General features: G+C 42.8%; 1 protein-coding gene across 1 annotated transcript in view; it reads left to right on the top strand.

Moving 5' to 3' along the window:
- NDUFAF2 (NADH:ubiquinone oxidoreductase complex assembly factor 2) overlaps positions 1-26144 on the top strand; it is a 102321-nt gene that overhangs the window by 51785 nt on the left and 24392 nt on the right. The window contains exons 2-3 of the mRNA XM_084802592.1: positions 13230-13319; positions 21672-21712. Coding sequence (XP_084658718.1) covers positions 13230-13319; positions 21672-21712 — 131 coding nt within the window. The remainder of the gene's footprint in view (positions 1-13229; positions 13320-21671; positions 21713-26144) is intronic.

The raw sequence follows: 26144 nt of genomic DNA, 5'->3' as shown, positions 1-26144 counted from the left end.
TGTGGACTGGAGACAGTCACGGTTACAGGTGGGGGCTCTGGAATTCGTGTCCACCATCTCTCAGTGCTGGTTCCCACCTGGCTTGAGCCTGGGATGGCCGGGTGCGTGCTGCCAGTGTCTCCGTGACTTCACATGTGCATCAGTCTTGTGTCTGAAAGACAGCATTTCCTTGGTAACATTCATCTCCTCTGACTCATACAACATTTCTGTCTCTTCTCCCCCTGGTTCCCTGGGACCTGAGGCGGGGGGGGGGTTGGGTGGAGACATCACTTTTAGGACTAAGTGTTTCAAAGTCTCTCGCTCTCTTCACATTGTCCCGTTGAGGGTCTTTGTGTTAATTCCCATCTACAGCAAAAGGATGCTTCTTTCTTTAACCAGTTCCTGTTTCTCTTTTCACTAAAAACTCTACAAGTGTAGGAACTTTATATCTGTCCAAAGCTAGTCATATTTGCTACTATTTTTATTAATTCCTTCCATTTCTCATTTTCCTTCTCTATCAGCAGTCCCAAGTGTTCAAGTTAGGTATTCAACATGATAAGCAAATACTTAATTATACTGATTTGTACTTCACTATGTTTGCTGAATTTCAAGATGGGGTATGAGATTGCAATTTGTTTCCTTTAACTAGCAAGTTTTGTTCTAGAACAAAGCTTTTCCATCCCATTTCCTCTTATTTTAAAAGTCTTTTTACTGGGAATGGTAATACACAGTTTGTTTGTTTGATTTTTGAGTCTATTTTAATCACATTTCTCCCTTCCCTTTCTGCTTTCCAAAGCCTCCCGTACGCCCCCCCCCCCCACTCACCCCAAACTCAGGCCCTTTTTTCATCAGTTGTTATTGTATGCATGTATGTAATTGTACAGACATATACATTCCTAACGTAACCTATTGCATGCATATCATATTACTTGTATGCATATTTTCAGGACTGGCTGTTTGGCAATAGATAACCAACTGGTGTCCTTCCCTGGGCAGGACCACTTCTCCCACTTCCACCTTTCCTCAGTTGTCCGGCATTCTTTGTGTAGGACTGAGGCCTCATGGGTTTTTCTCCCATCCAGTGTGCCATGTTTGTTAAGCTCACGTTTAGGCAATGTTACTAGGAGACGCCATCTTACCGAAAAGTGACCGATCCTCTGGCTCTCACAGTCTTTCCTCTCCCTCGTCTGCAGTGTTCCCTGAGCATACAGAACACCTGTAATCTGTAGAGGTGCCTGCCCATCAGGACTGGGCTCCAGTGTGCACACTGATTGATTGTGCGTTTCTGTAGGAGTCTCCATCTGTTGTAAAGAGATGTCCCTTTGGTGAGGAGAAGAGACTACACGTCTCTGTGGATATAAGGATAAATGTTTCTAGATTGTTGTTAGGGATTTTGCTGGGCTAGTGAATTAGTGGGTGTAGGCGCTCTCCAGTGGCCATGACCTCACCGGCACGGTGTACTCAGCTAGTTCCCAGTACCAGGCACTGTAGCCCTCGTGTGGAGAGGAGCTGTTGGGCATAACTAAGGTGTTCGGGTGGCACACACTCTTGGTCCCTGTACTCTAGACTGATCCAGAGAGCAAATTTGAGGCATCCAGGGCTTTGGGGGAGGATTAAAATGTAAATTCCTTATGCTATGTCGTATCTATTTAATTTGGCTTAAAAATTATGCATCCTCCTCTTCCTTACTCTTGTATAACATACATGGACTCATAACTCACATGCATTTATTCCAGACTTGCCTATTTTGGTTTCTTGTGGTATTCTGTTCAAATTCTCAATTATAAATAAACTATATGTTGCTTAACAAAGAAGTATAGAATATGTTAAGTGAACAAAATGCTTTCAACTCTTTGACCTCAAGCAAAACTTAGATCTTCTGTTCTTCAAAGTGAATTGTCATGACTTCATCGTTTGTATTTTTCCTTTTTAATGGAGACCCATGTCCCTTTTCAGAAATCCCTTGCAGACTAGAAAAAAAAATTAAATGGTTTTGAAAAGCACACTATTAGACATCTGTTTTGCATAGCAATGTGAAAGAAGTAAATGAAGAGAAATCCCTGCCGTTTCTAAGATGCATGTGCTTGATTTAGGAGTCTACCATAAACTCTGTTTAGCATTTTACTGTAAGTCGTCATAAAAGAATGATTTAGACTACTCACTGTTTTTACTGCATGAAAGACGTTTTCAGAGCTTTAAAGCTAGTGTGTGTTTGTGTCTGTTTGTGTGTCTGTGTAGGCACTGGGGTTGGAATGGACCTCACATATTCTAGGCAAGTGCTCTAGGACTGTCCTGCATTACCAGCTATTTTTAGAACTTTAAATTCTTTGGAAAATTTTAATCAGCAGAAAACAAAGGTTTTGTAGGAAATTTGCTGTAAATGAATATATTTTTTTAAAATTGTGATAGTCTTCATATATGGTTTCAGATATATATTTTATTACATATTTTACTTACTGCTTTAAAAAATATTAATGAATGCAAGAAAAAAATCATCCATTTTCAGTCAAGAAAAGAATACTGGCCACAAAGCATTTTGCCGATACAGCAAACATTGCTTGAGACTTTGTCTCTTTCTATATACAGTCTTGGGCCCTTTAGCTTTTTGCAGCCCAAGAGGTTAAACCATATTATACCAGGCATTTCAGAATAGCCAAGCACTGTGGTATAACTCTGACTTATTTCCTGCCATGAAATGACCTGAGATTCCTTGTGAGGACCCACAGTTATGGAGACCTGATACAGCTTCACCTACTCCACTGACCTCACTGGTGGGCTTAAAACTTCAGCACACTTATCTGTATGGCTGCTTTAATTGCTTCTAAATATACCTTACCTGCTGAGACTGGTGAGGTAGTCTTCCAAGATTACATAAATATGGGTAGAGTATGTCAAGTTACAGAACCACCAGGTTTTCAAGCAGTAATACTTCATACACTCACTATAAGAAAACAATAGCTTAGGATAACTGTTAATAAATAGTAGCTTTTAACTGCATATTTGCAATTTTGTCATTTAACTGGATGTTTGATTCTACATCCAAATTTGTAAATACTAATTTAAAAATCTTAAATAGAAATACTTATGCTTAGAAATAAGAAAAATGCTTCCCTTATGTAACAGTTGTGCAGCTGGGTCCCTGGGTGGGACTCCTAAAGCAGGAGCAAGGGCTGTCTCTGACTCTGTTGCCTGCCTTTGGGTCCCTTCCCCTAACTCTCTGACTCTGTTGCCTGCCTTTGGGTCTTGTCTAGCTTCAATAGAAGATGTGCCTAGTCTTATTGCAACTTGATATGCCAAGATTGGTTGATATTCATGGGAGGCCTCCCCTTTTCTGAGGAAAAGAGGAGGGGTGAGGGGAGGGCCGAGGGAGGGGCTGGGAGGAGAAGAGAAGGAAAGCTGCTATAGGGATATAAAGTAAATAAATAATTAATAACACATTTTTTTTAAAGTGCTTTCATTAAAATGCCTGCTGTCTTTCTTTACTGATTGTGTCTCGGGATGAATTAATCACTAGGCCTCTTTTTCTCATCTGTAAAAGGTTATTTTAAAGATGAGACGTAATATATGCAAGACAGTTAAGCTTTTCCTGGTCCATGGCTGTCTCCTAATAAATAGATGCTTCATCTGAGTAACTTTAGTCAAATTCTCCTCTAAGTCATATGTTAAATGGTTTTCAGCCTAACAGTTCCTATTTTGGTTCTTATAATTGAGATTCGTTTTACATATAATGTTTGAGAATATCAGAATTTAAAAAGTTCAATTCTAATATCTGTAGTTGAGGTTCTTGACTTTTCAGGAGGTTTTACTTTCATACATTATACATTGATGTTTCTAAGCCTCCTTTTATATGCAGAATTCAATCTTTTATAGTTAAAATTATCGGCTGGCTGCAGTGCTTGCTGCCCCTGTGATAAAAGCCCAAAAGCCAGCAAGAATTTAAAGATCTTATCCTGGCTATGCTACCTACTGCATAACCACCTCTCTAAGCCAGGAGCTCCTATCAGTCATCAAAAGTCTGGAGCTTGCCTGTTTACAGGAGACAGCTACCTCAGACATGTCACCACCCTCAGCCCAGTTTCTCTTTGTAACCAAACCTTGCCTGCAGCTGCCACTCAAGCTCTCCTGCTGCTGACTGGCTGAGGAATACTGGGCCAAAAGTGGACAGGTGAAACCCTTACTACGCTTCTCTCTCATGCTATCTTTCTTCCCCACACCCACCCCGAGCCAGGGTCTGACACAGTAGTCCAAGGTAGCTGGCACTTAACTCTATACTAAGAAAGAGAAATGCGTTGGATAACTTTTGTTAGGGTCAGCTGGGAAAAGACAAGCTCAACTGAGAAAATGCCTTACATTGACATAAGCAAGTCTGCGGAGTGTTTTCTTGATTAATGATTGATGTAGGAGGGACCCAGGCCACTACTGGTGGTGCTGCCCTTGGCAGATGCTTCTGGGTTGGATCAGAAAGTAGACTGAGCAAGCTACGGGAGCAAGCCAGTAACAGTGTGCCTCTTTGGCCTCTGTGGCCTCCATGGCACAGTTCCTGCTTGCTGGTTCCTTTCTGCCTTGAGCTCCTGCGCTGACTTCCTCTCATGATGGACTGTGCCCTGTGAGATGAAATAACGCCCCCAGTTCCTCTCCAAATCTCTTCTGTTCCTGGTCTTCATCACAGAAGTATCTCAGGAGTTCTGACATTCTGAAACGTAGAGATTAAGGTTACTCCAATGTCTGCCTCTCATTCTCTGGGGCCATTGCTATCTCTTGCCACAGGCATCTGTCAGTAGTTTTGTTGACCTACACAGTGGCTAACATTGCAAGAAGCAGGATCTGTTGCTCATACAGCTGGCAATTAGTCAGCACAGATTCATTGTAGAAAACATTGTGGCAGATTGATACAGTTGTGTGATACACTTGAGCTGCAGTCCTTCCTTCTACTCTCTGCTTCCCACAGTGCCTTGCGTCTTTCCAGATGTTCGTGTCTTTTTCTTTAAAATCTAGATTTAGGCCAGGCATGGTGGCACATTCTTTTGATCCCAGCAATTGGGAGGCAGAAGCAGGCGGATCTCAGTGAGCCCAAGGCCAGCCTGGTCTAAAGATCCAGGCCAGCCAGGCCTACATACAGAAACCCTGTCTTGAGAAACAAATCAAAACATGCACTCTTAGACTCTGCATATGAGTGAAACCTCTGTGTGTGTGTGTGTGTGTGTGTGTGTGTGTGTGTGTGTGTGTGTGTGTGTGTATCTCCCCTCTACTCCTGGCTCTGGTGGCAAACCAGTGATGTTTCTGAAAGTCTTTCAGGGTAACTTTTAGCTGTGTGAGGAGGTATGTAAGAGGATGGGAGGGGGTAGCCAGATGACACACATGGTGGCAGATGGACCAGACTGCTGTGTTTGCTGCTTTTCCTCCTTTAGTGACCTGCCCTAGAACACCACTAGAAAAAGAGCCATCACCATTTTGTTTTCCAACCTGACATTTTTTTTTTTTTTACTTTCGTAGCTTTTATTTCAGTGTTGTTATTTTAAAATAGACCTGAATGGGTGCAACATAATCCTTCCTTAGTTTTTAGTGGGGAATACATAAGTAGTTCCTAACCTGTTGCCATTATACACAGTGTTGCAATGAATAACTCTACATGTCTTTTCAAATCAGTGAGAATATTAGGATAAAATATCTAGACTTGCTGGTCAAGTGGAACCTGCATTTGTGACTTTGACAACTATTTCCAGACTGTTGCCTGTAAAAGTTGCCCAGTTTAGCTCCTACAATGAGCACTAAGTTGCCATTTTTATGCAGGCAAGCACTTGGCATTTCATCCCATGTGCCTTTGTCTTTCTTTTCTCTGGATTATCTGTTCATGTCCTTGGGATATTTTTCTGTTTACTGCTGGTCTTTTCTTAATGACTCATAGGAGCTCTCTACATATTTAAGAATGACTGTTTTAATAATACATATGCATGTGAGTATTCATTACAGCATTAGCTGCAGTTGCAAAGTACTGAAAATGACTTAAATGGCTGAGCCTCATAAGTCTCATGAATGCACAGGGGAGTATCCTGGAAGTCGCATGTGTAATATGCCACTGTGTGAATTGTAATGCTCATATGAAAACACGGCTTTTAAATGAAGCCATCTGTATTAAACATATATACATTTTCCTTGTCATTATTCCCCAAATACAGCACAGCTATATCCAAATTTGGATGGGTAGGAATGGTGAGAAACCGTGGCTTCTGGACATGAATGGCTGTTGAACTCATGACCCAGAGCAGCTGTAGTTGCCTGCCCAAGACCTGCGTACGACTGGGCCCTTCTACATTCCGTCATGAACGGGGAGGGACCCCTAAGTCCCCGCCCCTCACTGAGGAGCCGCTGGCAATTTATAGTTGCTGGGGGAGGTTAAGTAATTTTCTTTAATGCGGTAGCTACTAGCAAGCTGCCTGTGCTTCAGTAAATAACCCCCAACCCACACTCATGCCAGCCACCGTAACTAACACGGGTCACACATGAACCGACACAGAAGACATGAAGTGGTGTGTGTGCGGGGAGGTGGGTGTTTGTTGAGGGAGAGGAGGAGGTAGCCCGGAGTAGAAGTGAATGAAGGAGCGAAGTTGGAAGTATGTATGATCAGCACACCTTATGTACATTACAAAATCAGCAAAAAAAAAAAAAAAATTAATTAAAAAAATTTTTAGAGATTATTTCTGATAAGAATTAATGGGATTGAGACTGTAGCTCAGTATAGCACACTTGCCTAGCAAATGCAAGACCCTGAAATTCTTTGGGAAAATATATGAGAATAACAATAAAGTCTATATCCTGAAAAGGATGCATAAGATAATACAAAACACCGATAGTTTCACCAAAAAAATATTCTGGTTACTTTTTTATTAGAAACTTGACTCCACAATAAAGGGTCCCTGAACTTTCAGCCTGTCAGTGGGATGAGGCTTGTTGTTTCAATGTAAAACACACACACACACACACCATGGATGGTATAATGCCTGATAATTTCATGGAATTCTTCAAAACACTTTACTGACTCTAGTATTGCTTCCTCTTTTGAGTCAGTCAGAAATAAAAAAAGATGATGGGCTTTAGGTGTGTGTGCGCGTGGTGTGTGTGTGTGTAGGGGGCAGAACATATTTTCCTGTGATATATTTTTGTTCACGGAAGAGTGGATTCCTTTGGTGATATACATGGTAAATGTATTATTGCTCTGTATCTCTTCTTCCTCGGGTCTTGAAATTATGCCTCAATTTGCACAACTTAGTTTTTATAGGCCACCCAATACATGTTCTTTAGTTAACATAAACTTTCCTTTAGCATTATTTTACCTCATTTTCTTGGTGTTCTGTTTTTTAAATGTTTTTAATTGAAATAGAATTCCATCAGTTTCCACCTCCCTTTCCTCCCTTAAGCACTCCCAGCTGCCCTCCCATGAACTTGTCCCTTGCTTCTCCACTCTCAAATTGATAGCCTCTTTGTGTACATGTGTGTGTGCGCGCGCACACACATCTATCCATAAACACAACCTGCTGAGTCTGTGTTTGTTGTTTGTGTGCATATGGTTTCAAGGCTGACCACTCTGCATTGACAACCAGTAAGGGGGCTCGCCTCTGGGAGAGGCTAGTTCTTCTCCCCGTAGTCATTAGTTGCCTGCAGTGCTTTGTCTCCAGACAGGACCCTGTGAAAAGTTCTCTACTTCTACATAAGCTTGTCCACGGATGCCACTATTGTTCCAGTCTTGCTTACGTAGCCATTTCTAGGACAGGCTGTTTTCACAGCAGACTTCCCGGTTGTGGGAGCTTGAGAACGGCTCCCATAGACTCGCATGTTTAAATGCTTGCTTGCTTCCCAGTTGGTAGACTTGTTTGGGAGGATTAGCAGATGTGGCCTTGTTGGAACAGGTGCTTGCCTAGGTCGTGGTGTTTGTCACAGCTGTAGAAGAGTACTAAAGACACTGATGTCACAGGTTTTACATCTCCCACCCTTCTTCTACGGAGTTCCCCGTGCCATAGATACAGGAGCTGTCGTGTGCATGTGTCCCGAAGAGCTGGGCTCACCGTGGAACGCTGTTCTCTGCATTGTCTTCAGCCGTGGTTTTCGATGACGGTGTCTATTTGCCGTGAAGAGAGGCATCTCTGATGAGAGTTGGTAATCTGTTCATATCTAGAAAAGGAGGCTTGTGCACAAGGCTCCCAAGTTTCTCTTGTAGTCCTGGCTGTCCTGGACTCACTGTGTATATCAGGCTGTCCTGTAACTCACAGATCCACCTGCCTCTCTGCCTCCCGAGTCCTGGGATTAAAGGCGTGCGCTACCACCACTCAGCTTTGATTGCTAATTCTTAAAAGAGATTTAGAGAGGAAGTGATTTATCTTTACGTTTAAAACACAACAGAGGGGAAAGTTAGCATACTTACACAGGAGTTTTCTTTTCATCAAAATGTCAAAACATACTCAGAAACTGGATATTGAGGTAGGGAAAATGACACGAGAATTTTCATATTTTCTGAGCCAGAAAACTCCTATATGAATACAGTCTTGTCAGCACAGGTATGTGTATATGTCTGGCTGTGTGTCTATATAAAGCCTATTATGCAGGGTTAGTAATAGGCTACTTTAGATGATGAAATTTGAGGTGGTTTCTATTTTCCAACAGTTGCCTGCATTTTCAAGACTTTCAGCAGTTAGTGGGTGTTGAATGATTACTGGGATTACTGTCTTAACTGACTTAAGGGATGTTTTCCATACTCTCAAGATATGCTTGGTTTTCCTTCTCAATTGTTTTAGAGATAGCAGTTCTTTTGCTCACCCCATACCTCTTGCTGACTGAGAAATGCATGTCTACAGATGAACATTCCTAGATATATTGACGTTCAGTGACGGGCTGGCACCAGAAGACCTCCGTTCCCTCCTGGAGCCTGTTTGCTGGCGTTTCACCTGGAGTTAATGAACTAGGTTCTTGTAGGCCTCAGAGAGCAACTCAGTAATATATACTCCAGTATAATCTGGAGTAATAGAGAGTGTGAAGGCCTGGATGTAAGTGCTGAAGCTGTGGAATTGCCAGAGGACAGTGCAGGCAGAGCACTTCAGGGTATAGGCATGGCAAGGACTTGGGAAAGACAATGCAGTGACGATCCCAAGAACTGGCAAATAGGATTAAACAAAAGTAAATGCTTTATCACAGCGAAGGAAACAAGCACGAGAGTGGAGGGACAGCTTGCAGGTGGGGAAATAAGTCAATGCCAGCCAGGTCTCAGTAGGAGACTAATGCTGAGAATATATAAAGAATTGCAAAGACTAGTCCCTAAATACAGGTCATTCGACCAATAAGTAGGTTACTGAACTGAGCTGATAGCTCTCAAAGAAGAGCTACAAGAACCACTACATATTTTTAAAGTGTTTAATATCCTTAACTGACAGGGAAAGGAAGTTCAAACTCACCCTCGTCCATCTTGCCCCAGTCAGAATGGCTGTCATCAGGAAAACACGAGACAGAAATGCTGGCAACGTGTGGGGCAAGAGGAAACCTTAGACTCTGCTAATGGGAGTGTGAAGTGCTGTGGCCAAGGGGAATTTGGTCAAAGGACTAAAGATAGTACTACTGCATGAAAGCCTGGTACTCCAGACGCACTGGTATTTACTGCCTCACTGTTAAGAGTAGCCAAGAAATGGAAGCAGCCTAGTTATCAATCTTTACACGAACTGACAAAGGAAACGTGGTACATATAGAGAGCGGAAGCTTGCTCAGCTATAAAGATGGATGAAACAGCATCCACAGCAAAAAATATGTAACAATCTCTTGTTGTGTTAAGCAAAAGAAGGTACACCCAGACAAATACCGTGTGTGTGTGTGTGTGTGTGTGTGTGTGTGTGTGTGTGTAAATAATAAAAGTAGAAAAGCAAGCATGAGAGGGAAGGAAGAGATCTTAAGGAAAGGGAATTGAGCAGGGAAGGGGAGAGGCGGAATATAAGTAACATGAAAGCGGAAGTGGGAACTGTGTCGGGGAAAGTAGGGGACCAGCCAGAGGGAAGCAGGAAGAAAAGGGAGAGTTGGGGAGGAGAGGAATAAGAACAAAGCGCTGGATGGGCCCCGTTGGTATCGAGGAGGCAGAAGCAGGAGGATCACCAGTTCATCGGTATCCTTGGCTACGCAGTGACTTTGAGCCAGCCTGGGATACAGGAGATGCTGCCTCAAAAAACAGAACAAGGCCACTGAGATAGGTCAGCTGGTAAGGGCCTAGCCTGATACCTAGACTCCACATTGTGTCAAGGGCATGATGATATAATGTATGTTTAGGAAAATCTTATAACGAAACCCAATACTCTGTATGCTAACTTTAAAAATGCAAAACTTAATTCAATGCCTAGCTTATGGTAAACATACCATAAATATTAATTTTATATTCTCTTTTTAAAACCTGGTCATATTAGGACTCTGGCCTCTTTAGACCTACCGTACAATAATTGTGTATAACAGGATGCTATGAAATGAAGAGCAAGTACACTGCATACAAGATGCTGTTGCTATTAATCAGACATTGCATGTCCATAGACACCTAGCCTGGCTGTGTCGGCTCCTGTGCGCTCCTTGTCCATAGACACCCAGCCTGGCTCTGTCGGCTCCTGTGCGCTCCATGTCCACAGACACCCAGCCTGGCTGTGTCAGCTCCTGTGCGCTCCTTGTCCACAGACACCCAGCCTGGCTGTGTCAGCTCCTGTGTGCTCCTTGTCCACAGACACCCAGCCTGGCTGTGTCGGCTCCTGTGCGCTCCGTGTCCACAGACACCCAGCCTGGCTGTGTCAGCTCCTGTACACTCTGTATGTTGCTGGCCTGTCTAGCTAGACCAATGTGTTGCCCACAGAGGGTCTGGGTGACAACTAGCCTTTAAAGCCTTTTATGTTTGAAAAATATGCCGCTGTTTCTATTCCCTTCGGTCATTGTAGTAGCCCTGAATTCAAGCTTCTGTTGTGACCTCTTCAACTGAGTCTGATGTTGTTTACTATTAACTAAAACAACTGTGCATTGCTTCATTTAGTGGTCATTGAATATACTATTTTTATTTTTTTACTGTTATGTTAGGACTTGTTGGATGTAAACATAAATGTTTTATGGAGCTATTATGGGAAGCTGCTTTTACTATAAGTAGGATGTCTTCACAGACACTGTGAAAACATTAGTCAGTGTGGTTTGTGCATAAATTCTTAATGAGAAACATAAATTTCATTCCCAATTCATAAAAATTACACAAGTAGGATATATTCCTGAGAGTGGAGTTTTATAACAATAATGGAGTTTTTAAAGGGAAAAAAATCTAATTATAAAGAATTCCTTTACCAGACTAATAGTTTTATGTTATACTTCTGAAGATAAGTATGTTCTAAGTAAATCTTTGCTCTCACCTATTCCTAATTAAAGGTTTATTCCACAATTACAAGGAAGTAAAGTAGCCTCATATGGAGCTAAAGGGATGGCCTGCCAATCAACAGTTTGGGTCCCAGCACCTGCATCATAAACCATCCATTGTCCCACACATGCCTGTAACCCTAACATTGAAAGGGGCAGAAATGGGGGTTCCACTCTAGCCAAAAAGCCTGACAGGCTCCAGGTTCAGGAAGAGAGTTTCTCTTAAAGGAATAAGGCACCCAGTACCCTCCTGGCCTCTGCTGTCACATGTAGGTGCAACCACGTGCACATATCACACACACACACACACACGCACACACACACACACACACACACACACACACACACACTACATTTATATACAGACAAATAAATTAAAAAATTTTAAAAAAAATAAGGATGTTCATTGATTACTCTGCCCGCCTTTCCATCCATATGCAAGTAGCTGTGACTTGTATTTTCAAATTATTTGAGACCGTGGATGAGATGTATAGATGGAAAACAATCGTCACGAAAGGCTAACTCTTGCATCACAAGCCTGCCATCGCACACATTCTTCCGTGGTGCCCCTGGGAGTGCCAGGCCCCTCTGTCCTCCTGTGCTAAGCTCACTGAGGTACACTAGTAATCTTATAGGCCACGCGTGCTCTGTTTCGTATCTTAGATGATTGTTTTCCCCTTTTTAGCTGCTGTTACCAGAAGAACGTACTTATATCTTAGTGTTAGAGGATGCTGCCCTGAGGACATAGTGTCCTGACTCACAGCGTTTTAGTGAGTAGGGTAGAAGCACAGTGTAAAGCACCCCGTTGTCTCTGTACGCATCTCGGGGTCTCTGGCAGAGGCTTAGTGAGTAAAGTGCCTGCACATAAGCGTGCGAGCCTGAGTTGGGGTCCCCAGCACTCGAGGGAAAACCCAGTTACGGCAGCACATATGTAATTCTAGTTCCAAGAGAGCAGAGCTGTGCAGTTCATTGCTCAGCCAGCCTCACCAAGGAAACGGGCTCGCGGCCAGGTAAACCAACGAGGGTGCCGGGCAGCGGTGGAGCCAGGCAGCATGCCGCCTTGATTGTGCTCTGTGACCTCTTCAATGAGTTGCTGACTTGGGTTCCAGGCTCTTACTCACGGCCTCCTGTGTCCAAAAAGGGAATTTCCTCGGAGCTTTTCTCCATGTTTCTCTTTATTTTCTGTCTTCCTACTTCTACACTGCCACCAGTCCACTTCTGCCTTAGACACAGCTAAGGAAAAGAGTATAGAGCAGAAAGAATTCTAACCCTGGACTCTCACCTATGTGCTTTATCTGAGACTCACATGTCTATGTCCCTTGTCCTTAAACTCCCTTGAGGCAGAGACCCAAATGAGTCACAGAATCCAAATCTGAGGGGTAGGACCCCAGGATCGAACACCGGATGCTCTGGGAACAGAGTGGCAGCAAGGTCCTGTGGTGTGCTACCTAGTAAGGGATTGATATTAACTCCCCTGGGCAGTCACAGCAGCTGTTGACACCTGTGATATAGACACTGAATTGTAGGAGTTACACACTTCATTATTATTTTATTATTAGTTATTAGTGTCCTGCAGGATTAGTTGGTTGCTCTCTTAATAGAATTTAGATTTGTTCTGTGAAAACTAATTTTGCCTACAATGCTAGGAAGTGTTTAAAATTTGTAGTAGTATAGGAACTGCCTTTTCCACCGTATAACTCTAAGCAAAATTTATTTATTATAAATAAATATAATGTAATATTATAAATATTATTTGTTATAAATATAATATATATAATATAAATGCATTTAGCTTGTCACAGTTTCAGTAGTGTAGGCTCATGCCAAATGTTCATTCGATTTTACAGGGCAGACTATTCGAGAAAAGAGGATTGTAGAGGCGGCAAACAGAAAAGAAGTAGACTATGAAGCAGGAGACATCCCAACAGAGTGGGAAGGTAAGTGTCCACCTCCGGTAGGATGTTCTGAAAGGCAAGCTGTTTATTATGTATGAAATTACTAAGAGTGCATAGAATTACTTCTCCATGGAAACACTTTTTACAGCTCGGTTTCTGGAACATTGCATTTATTTGAAATTTGTAAAAGTTGTGAAGTTCTGGCAAGCTGGGTTAGAGTGAGGCAAGCAGAACACATTCCTACCATGGACAAGTCAAGGAGCACACTTGTGCCTTGCCCCGCCCCCGCTCAGCACACTCGTGCCTTGCCCCGCCCCTGCTCAGCACACTCGTGCCTTGCCCCGCCCCCGCTCAGCACACTCGTGCCTTGCCCCGCCCCTGCTCAGCACACTCATGCCTTGCCCCGCCCCTGCTCAGCACACTCATGCCTTGCCCTGTCCCTGCTCAGCACACTCATGCCTTGCCCCGCCCCTGCTCAGCACACTCGTGCCTTGCCCCGCCCCCGCTCAGCACACTCATGCCTTGCCCCGCCCAAGCTCAGCCATTCACTAACTCCTGAGCTTGGGAAAAAAACGTATTTTGAAACTTCATTTTCTCTTTATAAGTTGTTGAGAACACTCACCTCAGGTCCTGGTTTTGAGCATTTATCTAACTCACAAGGACTCTCCTGGCTGCCTTCCTTTAAAGAGAAGGGCAGATGATTGATCCTGTGTGAAGACAGCAGTTGGGTTAAAAAGCTACACATAGCAGCTCTTGCCTGTGAGCTTAGCACTTGGGAGCTGACACAGGAGACTTGCCTCAACCTCGAGGCCGGTCCGGCCTATACTCTGAGCCCCTGCCTCAGAAACAGCATTTGTTATATAAAAGATAGCAGGCTGTCTCTTTCTCCTTCTTTCCTGCTGGAACATTAACATATGGACTCGGTAGAGCCTACGTAGTCTTCTCATTCTAAAACCAGAGCTGTTCATTCCTGTAAAGTGCAGTCTACCAAGAAGAAAACTGAAAACAGCACGGAGAGAGGTGTGGAGAGACCGAGTGTCCCTAGGCCTGCAGCAGCTTTCCAGTTGCCAGCACGACTACTTCTTGAGTTCTAGGGAGGACCCAAAAACTTCTCAGAATGTCTCCCCTTTCTTCCCAGTTTCCAGCATAGTGCCTGGCACACAGCAAGTGCTCGGCAAATAATTTACCAAAAACACGAAATCTAGCTTGAGTCAGCATTTGCTATTTACAATTAAAAGAAGCTTAACCAAGGGCTGGAGAGATGGCTCAGTGGTTCAGAGTGCTTGCGTACGCAAGGATGAGGACCTGAGACGCCACATAAAAGCCAAGTGTAGCAGCACGCGCACCTGTGACTCCAGTGCTGTCTGGAGTGGAGACAAAAGGGTTGCTGGAGTTTGCTGCCTAGTAGCTAGGCCCAGATTCAGTGAGAGACTCCTTCTGTCTCAAGAAGGTAAAGCATTTATTTCAGAGTGATAGACTACCCAGTGTTCTCCCTGGCCTGTTTAAGTACACACATGCTGGTGCAGGCACACACAGAGTCACTCACATGCAAACAGTAAAAATAAAAGACTTGATTGCAACACCAGTGTCTGTCTTCTGCTTTGCTTAACACTTGTCAGGTGTTTCCTGTGGTGTGCCCTTGCCCCACAGCCGTCACCATGTTTGATCGTAATGGCAGTCCTGTAAGACAGACACTATAATTATTCGTGTTTAATCTATAGAGCGTCTAAGGTCCAGTAAGCTTAGATCAATTGCTGGGATTATGCAGCTAAATATAGAGCCCCCACTTCCCTGTCGTCATAACGTAGCAACTTGTGTGTGTTGCCATAAGCGTTACGTTCCTCTATGGCAGCCTGTGCCTGTGAATACCATTTCAGCGGCACCATCTTACCTGTTTCTGCTCACTGACCATGAGCACACTAGGACCATGAGAGAAGAGCTCCGTGCCAGTAGGTAACAGAGCTTGTGTTCTTCTGCAATGCGGTCTCTAAGTTGGCAACTTCTAGAAGGAGCAATTGAGTTTTATTTTCCATACTGTCTACATTTGCAAATCTAGAGTAAGTACTGCTTTTGCCTTCTTATGAGCCTATTTTGTCATTTTCTCAATAGAGTATGGAATTAAAATGTTTATAGAAATAAATTAAGTTATAAATAAACAAATAGGTAATGGCTCATTTTTCAGCCTCTGACACTTTCAGGGAATTAGAATGAAGTTTTAATGCTCTTTACGACTCAGTCCTGATCTAGTAATTCAGCATACTATCCCCACGGGCAAATTTTTAAAAAATATGCATCAGCCAAATACTGAAACACAAACACTTACAGTGGCACGCATCAATTAAATATAAAAAATACGTACTTGGTGCCACGAAACTATGAACAAATGTATACGACGCTACATACAGGGAAGGGAGGCCATTGAAGGAATTGAGATCATCACCAAATGAACCTGGTTTTAATCCAGATGAATAAAAGTTGACATTTTTCTTGATAATATCAAAGCACTCATGCCTACCACTTGCCCGCCATCACACAATAAGGATTAAACAGTTGGCTTTCAGCCATTTATCTAGGAAAGTATACGTTCTGGAGTGGGAGAAAGATAAATTAGATCAATTACTAAACGACGTAATATGCTACTGACCACAGGAAGTGAAACAGGCAAGAGAGTGCTTCGAAAGACTTTACAGTTGTTTGTTTGTTTGTTTGTTTTTGGGTTTTGAGACAGATTTTTACAGTTTTAATTAGTGTTCAGAAGGACGTTTCTGAGAAGGTTTGGGTTTTTTGTTGTTGTTTTTGTTTTGTTTTGTTTTGTTTTGTTTTTGTTTTTGTTTTTTTTGCATAAGTACTGAAGAAAGCTCTGTCCCAGTAACCAGAGTAACAAAGTGAGCCAGATGAGATGGTGTGCACCTGTGACCCGCCCATGGGTTGTCTAGTCAGGAAGCCAGTGACCTGGCCGGGCTGACTACTTAGGGAGACCTGTGCCAAATAAAAATAAAAAGGGGACTGGGGAATACAGCTTAGTGATGGATCCCTTGCCTGGTACGTGCAAGGCTCTGTATTTAATCCACAAAATACTTGACACACACAATTTTACGACACGAATGCAAGTAAATGTTATGTAAAATGAGTTAAGTGATGGAGGATAACACCTGATGTCACCATGATGTGTCCAGCGGCGTGTTCACACACCCCCTCTGCACACCTAGCTTTTAACCCCTGATATGCTGATTCTGACTTAACATATAAACATGCAATAAGCCTAGAATTCCTGAAACTTTTTTAACAAGAATAAAATTAAGAGATTAAACAACATAAACTTTTTTTTTGTTGTTGTTGTTGTTATCAAGACAGTTTACTTCTTAGAAATGTTAGCATTTAAGAACAGATGAAAAAATGAACTAATATTTCACCATTGTAAATTCCCTCAACCTTTCACAAAGTGCTGGCTGGAATATTAAATAGTACAACAGCTTTGGAAAATGGATTATCAGTTCTTTATAAGTGTGAACGTGCACCTGCCCCATGGCTTAGAAACTCTCTTACTCAGAGACGTAAAGACATATGTCTGTCTATCTTAATACTTGTCCCAAATTCTCTGTAGAAGTTTCACTTACCCAAGTTGTAAGTGAAAACAAATTGTCCTGTTTCTGTGCAGTGGAGTACAGTACAGCAATACAAGAAAGAAGGAAGTGATGAGCTTGCCTTGTTTGTTTCCTGTTGCTGGGTGTACTAATCCCAGACTCTAGCTGCATTTATTATCCCGGAAGTTCTGTGAGTAGGGGGGCACAGGCGCAGCGCAGCCCAGCTGGCTTCCCTAATGAGAATCTTGTGAGACTGTGATCAAGGTGCCAGCCAGGCAACGGTCTGCCTTCCCACCTGGATAGTTATTGGCAGCATTCAGTTCCTTGCAAATTTAGGACTAAGCTTAAGTTTTGCTGCATATTGAGAAGCTACCCTGAATCCTAAAGGTCACCAGATAATTCGTATATATCTGTAAGATGTACTTAAAGTTCAATTACCAGAAAACAACTCTTTTCTCAATATGTCTTTTGAAGAATTTCTCATACTTATGGGGGGGTGTACCTTTTTTTAAAAATTATTTTAATTAATTGCCAATACTTAGAACTGGTGAAGATCTTTTTTCTTCTTTCCTTCCTAATTATGAGGCTTTATCATAGTCTCTTTCTTAAGTGAAGTAAAGATATCTTTACAAATTAATGTATTTTTGTGCGAACAGTTATTACCTTCTTAATACTTTTGATTTTGTTCACCTACTAACCTGGTGGTATGCTATCTAATATACCATAGATGGTTGACAGTGTTTCTAAAAGGATCATGATGCCTGTGTACACATGAAGAAAATATGCCTCACAAAGTATTCTTCCTCCTGCTTCTTGTAGTCTCTCTACATGGTTGATGGGAGCCTTAACTTGCTCACCGTTATGCTCAGTATACTTTGTATATGCCATTAGGTGTATTGAGGTTCATGCACAGTGATAAGAATGCGAATGAGCACTGGTGAATGACGGCTCGGACCCTCAGGCTTTAACTCTCCAGTCCTCGTACTGGGTTAATTCTCTTTAAACAATGTTGACATTACAGAGAAGACCAATACAGAATTCACCTTACCAGCAGGAAAGATCACTTTATGATTCATAATTGGATAGAGGTTCTGTTTAGATTGTTTTGAGATTTAAAAAATCATGCTTCAATATTACTGCTTTTTTCCCCTTCCCTCTTCTGTCTTTTGCTGCCTCTCCCTGGGACATGTCTTGGTGACTTGTGGTAGTTGAGGAAGTGGGTCTGCCTGACAGAAGGAGCCCGTGGAGCACGTCCAGCTGTGCTCTTTACTGGATACACAACAGGCAGTAGTGTCATCAGCCGTCATCTCAAGATGTTTCTGTACCTGGATGCCGAGGAGTCACAGATCCACAAGCTTTACTGCAGCAGCTCATTTATATGTCTACTTAAAGCCGAGATCGTCAACTGATCATTTAAAATGAAGCCTAGGAAAGCCCCCCCCTCCGTCCTTCCTTAGAGAATAGTGTGCTGCGACTGTGACGTGGGGGCACCCAACACACAGCATCTGGGCTCTAGCACATTCATAAGCTTCTAAGTGGGACATTATGAACTTTAAACAAATAAACACCAGAAAACACGTTTCAATACAATATGACTTGAAGACACTGAAAATTTTAATTCTGTATCATTTTTATGTCATAAATGTTCTTTTGATTTTTTTAAACTAACATTTAAAGTCGTAAAACAAACAATAGTTTTCCCCAATATCTTTACCTTTATAAGAATCTTTAGAAACAAGGGATAGAGGTATAAATTGGCAGCACAGTGCTTGCCTGGCATACGTAAAGCCCTTGGGTTAAATCCCCAAGTACTGAAAAAGACAGATTTTTTTTTAATGCTTTGGATTCATTAAAACATCTTTTTCTAGTCTTGAAAGGGATCTGAAAATGCTGATTTGTGGATTTACCAGTAAAACAAGTTATTTTGTGGTATTTTTCTCATGATGATAATGTGCATAATGCCACCACACTTTCTCATCACAGTCTCACGGCCACTGGTATGTATTTATAGATTCTAGAGTATACAGTGACCATTAGTAAAATATATAACAGCTAATCATGATGTTTGTTTTAGGCGTCATGGCCATGGTTTGCATCAGATATATACTTGTTGCTGAGTGGATTGTACTAAATGACAGCCCCAGGGGTTGGCACACGTTTCCTGTAAAGGACCAGATGGTATTTTGGGCTTTGTGGGTCACTTGGGCCATTACAGTTGCTCAATTCTGCTGCTGTAACCATAGATACAAATTGGTATGGCTGGGTTTCGATAAAATTTTATTTATAGACACTGAAAATTTGAGTTACTTATAATTTTCATTTGTCATGAAATATGCATCTTTTGACATTTTTTAAAGCCACGCAAAGATGTAAAGACTGAATTTAGCTTGAGTCTCAAGTTTGCTGAACACTGCCCTGCTGGTTGATTGTCCCGAACCAACTCTCTAACGTAAATTAAAGCTGAAGAGTTATTTGAAACTTTTTCGAAGTATAGGACTTATACTAAGTGTTTTTCAATCACACCTCTTTCCTGGGAAGAGAAATTAAGAAATATAAATAACTGACTTGGCCATTAAGATGCAGCTGAAAATGCTGTAAGTCACTTTTTTTTGACTGCATAGAGAAGTTTTGATGTTACTAAGCCAATTTTTCTAATGGGCAAGAAGAACTATTACAGTGAATTTATGTACACACAGGACGTGTATTCAGCAAGTATTAAGTACCTGCTTTCTCAAGGCATTTGTGTGATGGAAAGATAAATCTCCCGTTGGTGGACCTTGAGCTTGACAGCCTTATTATCATATAGAATCTGCTCAAGTTGTGGTTCAGGTGGGCCAAACGGAAGCTAAGGATGGTAAGAAGAGAGTCCAGAAAAGAATGAGAAGTAGAAAGTACTTCAGAGCACAAGGGGCAGAACATGGAAACTGTTACATATGCACACACACAGGCAGTGCAGGAGAGCACATCCAGAGGGCAGCAGGCCAGCCCACAGTCCAGTGTTCCATCGCCACACCCACAACCATGCAGAGCTCGCCTTTGCAGAAAGGTAGGCCAGATGCTGCTGTTTGTACAGAAAAATGGCAGTTTGGTAAAGCTGATTTCAAGAGAGGTGTCTGCTCAACTGACTATCTTCTCAGCCAGTTCAGCAGGTTTAATCTCAGCCTGCTCCTCACTAATTATGTAGTGAGCGCATTGCTCGGGCTGTCTGAGCCTCTGTTCCCCGGTGTATAGCGTGGGGTTGATGATTTGCGCTTTCTGACGTGGTTAGGCTTGCAGCTAGCCCTCCTCCTCCTCTGGTGCCCCTTGTCTGCTGCTAAACTTGGGCAGACTGCTTAGGAGAGTGAGGTTGGTTTTAGAGCCGGAGACAGGAGCAGATCTGATTCAGTCCCACTTAATCTTCACACCTGGAGAATTATTTAGTTTCCTATAAAGTAGGAAACTTTACAGTTTTATAGGGACAATCGAATCAAGTAAAATTAGAAAACAATGTTTTTCCTACTTTCTGAAGACTATATTCCCCACAGTGAGTTTTTTCGAAGCCTCCTGTAGGTCCTCAGAGGAGAAACAGGCGCTTTGGGATCTTTGCTTTTAAAAACCACTTACAAAAATGCATAAGACTGGGTATGCTGGCATGCCTTTAATCTTACACTTGTGAGGCAGAGGCAGGAGAATCTCTGTGGGTTCAGGGTTACTCTGGTCTACAAGGCCAGTTGCATGCCAGCCAAAGCTACATAGTAAGACCCTGTCTCAAGCAAACAAACAAAACAAACAAACAAACAAACAAAAATGACCAAGCACTAACAGGTGTATTGAATAAAATTGAATAATAATAAGTTCACATGTTTATATGCTAAACAATGAGTTGAATATATATATGTAAATAATAAAAATTACATAGCCTTCATAACAGCCATTCATTGTAGATACCATTATACTTTCTATTGTAGAAGGAAAGCCCAATGCATAGAAAATTAAATAAGTTGTCGTGGGCAACGTAGATAGGAAGTGACGGAGCTGAAAGTCTGACTCTAGACCGGGCTTTGTAGCTTTTTTGGAGGCAGCTGCTCCGCCCTTTCCTTTGCTGCTGTGTCTACCCTACTGAGTAGGCGCTTAACCAATGTCTGTGCTCTGCCTCAGTAGCTTGCCTCCTGCGTGTTAAAGTGAAGAAGGCCGCTGCTGACTGCAGCAGATAAGAGAGAAAGCCTCTGTAAGAAAACGTTACCAAGTCCTTGATAAATTGGGCAATTACCAATTCAGATTTCCAGAATAATGGAATTCTGACATTGCCTTGAGCTTTGCTGTGCTTTGCCCTCTGAGCCCAGATAGATCACGTTGAGCTCTGCTGATTGTGAGCTGCAGTTTTGGAGCTAGGAAACTGTCTTCCTGACGCTCTAGTATTTTTCACAACATGGATCACCGCCCGGCATTATACATCCCAGTGATTACTTCCTGCAGCCCACCTCACTCATGTGCGTGCTGCAGAGGAGGAGGCGCTTCCCCTGCTCACTGCTTTGCTAGAGCTCTGAAGTTAAAACAGTGCATCCTAGTTGTTCAAAAACATTCACAGGTGTGAGCGATACAGTGTGTATATGTGGACAGCAAGCTGGCTCAGCAGGTAAAAGTTCCCGCCACTAAACTTGACGACCTGAGTCCCATTCCCAAAACGCACGTGGTGGAGGGAGAGAACTGACCTTGGGGAGTTATCTTCTGACCTCCACACATACTGTTAGACACCCCTTCACAAAAAAATAAAATAAATTTGCATAAATTATAGAAAACAGCCATTTAAATGCTATTTTTTTTATTCTAGCATGGATTAGAAGAACGAGGAAGACTCCGCCTACTGTGGAGGTAAGAATGCATGGGAAAATATTTGAATAATTTATGCTTATCATGCTGTGTTTCTCAGCTGAGAGCTTGTACTGCTAAAAATACATAAATTCTTGGGGATCTCAAAGTATTAATTTTCCTCTGTAAGAAATAATTCTCAAGTATTTCTAGTGAAATAATATATTATTACAATAAATTAGCATTGTATAGTAATAAAATTGTATGATAAACTACATGCACATTTTCCTCTTGTATTCTTTTAACTATATTGTTCTTTATCTTGAGAATTTCATACATGCATTCAATGAAATCTGATTGTATCCACTTTCCCATTTCTCTGCTCTAACTACCATGTCCCCCTCCCATCAGTCCCCTCTTTCAACTTCATGTCTCTTTGTTTTTCTTATTTCTCTTTTGATCATCCACTGAGTCCTTTGCACACTGCCCTTGTGTACATGGGTATGGGGCCAGCCACTTAAGCACAGGAAACTTACCAGTGGGAACATGCGCAGAAGAAAGCGATTTCCCCTCCTCAGCATCCATCAAGTGCCAGTAGCTTCTCATAAAAGGGGTGGGATCTGGGGAGTACACCACCCACCCATGCGTGCTGGGATTTTGGCTGGCTTGACCTCCTGCAGATAAGCACAGCCTCTATGAGTTGGTGAGTGCGGTAGCCATGTCATGTCCAGAAGACAAGACGCTGTTGCCTAGAGCATCTCCCCTTCCTCTGGTTCTTATTCTTTCCTCCTCCTCTTCCATTGCATTCCCTGAACCATGGAGTTGGAAGAGAGTGTGGGTTAAGTTGTCCTGTGTAGGGCTGAACACTCCATCTCTTATAGTCAGCGCCTGACAAATTCTGTGTCTTTACCATAACTGCAGCCACTGTGAAGAATCATCTTCGACCAAGGCTGAGAACAGCCCAGGCCATGAGGATAAATGTGGATATTTTTAGAAGCCAATTTGGCCACATGACTGCAATAAGTACACATTTATGTAATTTGTCAAAATATAAAGGACACACTTCAACAGATGAGGGAAAACTTTCTGAGCCAGATGCCTGTAATACTAGCTACTCGGAAGCCTGAAGCAGGAAGAAGGCTGGTTTGAGGCCACCCTGAGAGCCTTAGGGAGACCAGTCCTTAAATTTTTAAAATAGTATATGTTTGAAGGCTAGCAGTTTGTTATAAACTCAAATACTATGATACTATTTCTCTCTTGGCTACCTTAAAGGGTGAAGGGACCAGTTTCTAGTGCAGTTTGTGAGGTGCTTTAGCCAGTTGTCTTAGTTAGGATTTTATTGCTGTGAAGAGACACCATGACCAAGGCAACTCTTATACATGAAGCATCTAATTGGGGCTGGCTTACAGTTTGAGAGGCTCAGTCCCCGCATCGTGCCTGGAAGCATGCCAGTGTGCATGGTGCTGGAGGAGCTAAGAGTTCTACATTGTGACCCAGGAGCACTAGGAGACCTCAGTGCACACACTGACGGTGACACAAGAGCACACCTCGTAATAGTGCCACTCTCTATGGCCAAGCATTCAAACACATGAATCTGCTGGGGCCAAACCTATTCAAACCGCCATGCCAGTGGAAGGGCTGATTCCTCTCAAAGTGCCCTGACTTTGTCCCCTGTCTACGCATTCCTTAGAGGAGCTCCCACAATCCCTCAGGGGTGATGCTTTCTTCCTAGTGCCATTTCCTGACAAATGGATGTGCTCGATCAAATCCTAGGATGCCGCTCTGAACTCTTTTTCTCCTTGACTTCTTAACTCACAGATTTAATCACTCCTTTCTTGGGTACCCTGGCCTGGACACCTCAACAGGCCCTTGGAATTTGGCGTTCCAATTCACTGTCTCGTTTTCGCATCATAGTCAACTAACATAGAGCTTGATTTGTTATTGTGAGGTTGGTTTTTCTAGATTTGAGAAATGCACTTGAGTTTCCACCCAGCTATAGATTAGCCTTGTGCAACTAAACACATTTCCAGGCTGAGCACGGCCTGTTCTGTTGTCAGAGGTTCTCAATCAGTCACAGTGTGTCAGTAGGCTTCATCACCTGTTCCTCAGTATACTACCAAGTGAGCTCTCTCTCCCAAAGCTAATGAGGTAGCCTTTCCTTGACTCGTACTCTATTAGAAGCCGTTTAGAAGCAAATGTTTAAAAATTTCAGACTAACGGAATAGTTGGAAGCATAATACAATTTTCCTGTTTGAGAAGGGGTCATGTTTATTGCTAATTATTGACGAAATGCATCATGATTCCGTAATATGTTTCCAGACAGTAAAAAAGAAAGCTACAATATTGCGGTCTGCCTTGTTCATTATGTGCTACATGGAAAGGAAAAAGTTCAAGGAGGCAATAGGGAAAGAGCAGTCCATCGTGCTTAGACGTGGTTCTGTTGTATACTGAGAAAGGGCTGGGTAGATGCGTAGGAGCACTCACCGTGGTCTTGACTCGCTTGGAAGCTCCAAAGACTTGTTTCTGTCCAGGCGACTCTGACTCATGACATGGTCATGAAATGGTTCCCAGAACTCCAATCACTGTTTACAGAGGGAAGCTCTCAGAGTTGGGGAAACATTAGGGGGGGGAAACATTAGGGGAATGAAGTAAAATAAACACATATTTAGTGTTGCCTGTTACACACACCTTACAGCTGATACAGTCCACCCATGTGTTGGCTAGCCATGGTGGTGCACGCCTTTAATCCCAGCACTTGGGAGGCAGAGGCAGGTGGATTGCTGTGAGTTCGAGGCCAGTCTGGTCTACAAAGTGGATCTAGGACAGCCAAGGCTACACAGAGAGACCCTGTCTCAAAAAACAAAACAAAACAAAACAAAAAACTACTTGTTACCCTGTCTCTCTCCACACAAGGCAGAACCTTAACTTTATGGGATGGAACAGAAAATTGTTAGGTGCTGTAAAGGCTTCCACTCTCTGGGACGGCCTTTATCTGGATTGTCTGCTGGCATTTGTCTCTTGAGTCTCCTTCTCTTCTCTGCTTCCCTACCTGGTCATGGCAGTTGTATTATGGTCAGGCGCTGTCGCCCCCTTCTGACTATTATGGCAGTTGTATTATGGTCAGGCACTGTCGCCCCCTTCTGACTATTATGGCAGTTGTATTATGGTCAGGCGCTGTCACCCCCCTCTGACTATTATGGCAGTTGTATTATGGTCAGGCGCTGTCGCCCCCCTCTGACTATTATGGCAGTTGTATTATGGTCAGGCGCTGTCGCCCCCCTCTGACTATTATGGCAGTTGTATTATGGTCAGGCACTGTCGCCCCCCTCTGACTATTATGGCAGTTGTATTATGGTCAGGCACTGTCGCCCCCCTCTGACTATTATGGCAGTTGTATTATGGTCAGGCGCTGTCGCCCCCCTCTGACTATTATGGCAGTTGTATTATGGTCAGGCGCTGTCGCCCCTCTCGGACTATCACGGCAGTTGTATTATGGTCAGGCGCTGTCGCCCCCCTCTGACCTTTATGGCAGTTGTATTATGGTCAGGCGCTGTCGCCCCCCTCTGACTATTATGGCAGTTGTATTATGGTCAGGCACTGTCGCCCCCCTCTGACTATTATGGCAGTTGTATTATGGTCAGGCACTGTCGCCCCCCTCTGACTATTATGGCAGTTGTATTATGGTCAGGTGCTGTTGCCCCTCTCAGACTATCACGGCAGTTGTATTATGGTCAGATACCGCTGATCCTGCAGCTTTTCCTTTGCTTTGCGTTTTCCTACCTCACCTCCGCTCTGTCCTGTAATATGTCAATTTTGCAGTTTAACATTCAGAGAGGAATATTGCTTCTGAATTGCTGAGGCCTATTTCAGTGTTGTCTCCAAGTAACTGATATTTATTGAGTTCTCTGTGCTCAGTATTATTAGGCTCATTTAATAAGTTGCCGAAATGAACTGTCTTAAGGGCGACACTTTGCATATATAGCCCTACTTTCATAGTGACTTAAATGACAGAGAAGGGGGACATGTTCTTGTGGAAAGTAGACACCCCTCTTATTCCAAATCTCATACTTTTATGAATGTGCTAGAAACTTATAAGAAAATTGCAGCATGTCCACACAATGGAATCTAGCATTAATAATTTTAAATGAGTGAAGTAGAGCAGGGGTATAAATAGGGGTAAGTCTCAGAAAACATGGAACTGTACAAAAAGGAAGTCACAGGATTCTGCTTTGTGTGCCCTTCATGTAGCGTAAAGAAAGATTACGGGCATTCTTAAGGTGTGGAATTAAACAGAAGAGTTCACTTTTACAAGTCTTACAGAAAGGACAGTAATGATGTGGCCATTTTCTTCTGTCACGGTCGCCACTGACTCAGGAAGGGGTCATCTGCAGATACTCAAACTATTGGTGCCTTTTTAAAAAACAGGTTTCTTGGTCTGAAAGCATAGCCACATGAGTCACGTATTTATTCTAAAAGGGGAACTAGACCTTCCTAC

Source organism: Acomys minous (genome assembly GCF_964271855.1).
Source record: "Acomys minous genome assembly, chromosome: 11".
Taxonomy (NCBI): domain Eukaryota; kingdom Metazoa; phylum Chordata; class Mammalia; order Rodentia; family Muridae; genus Acomys; species Acomys minous.
The sequence above is the reverse complement of the archived record's forward strand: the minus strand, read 5'-3'. Positions and strand labels throughout refer to the sequence as shown.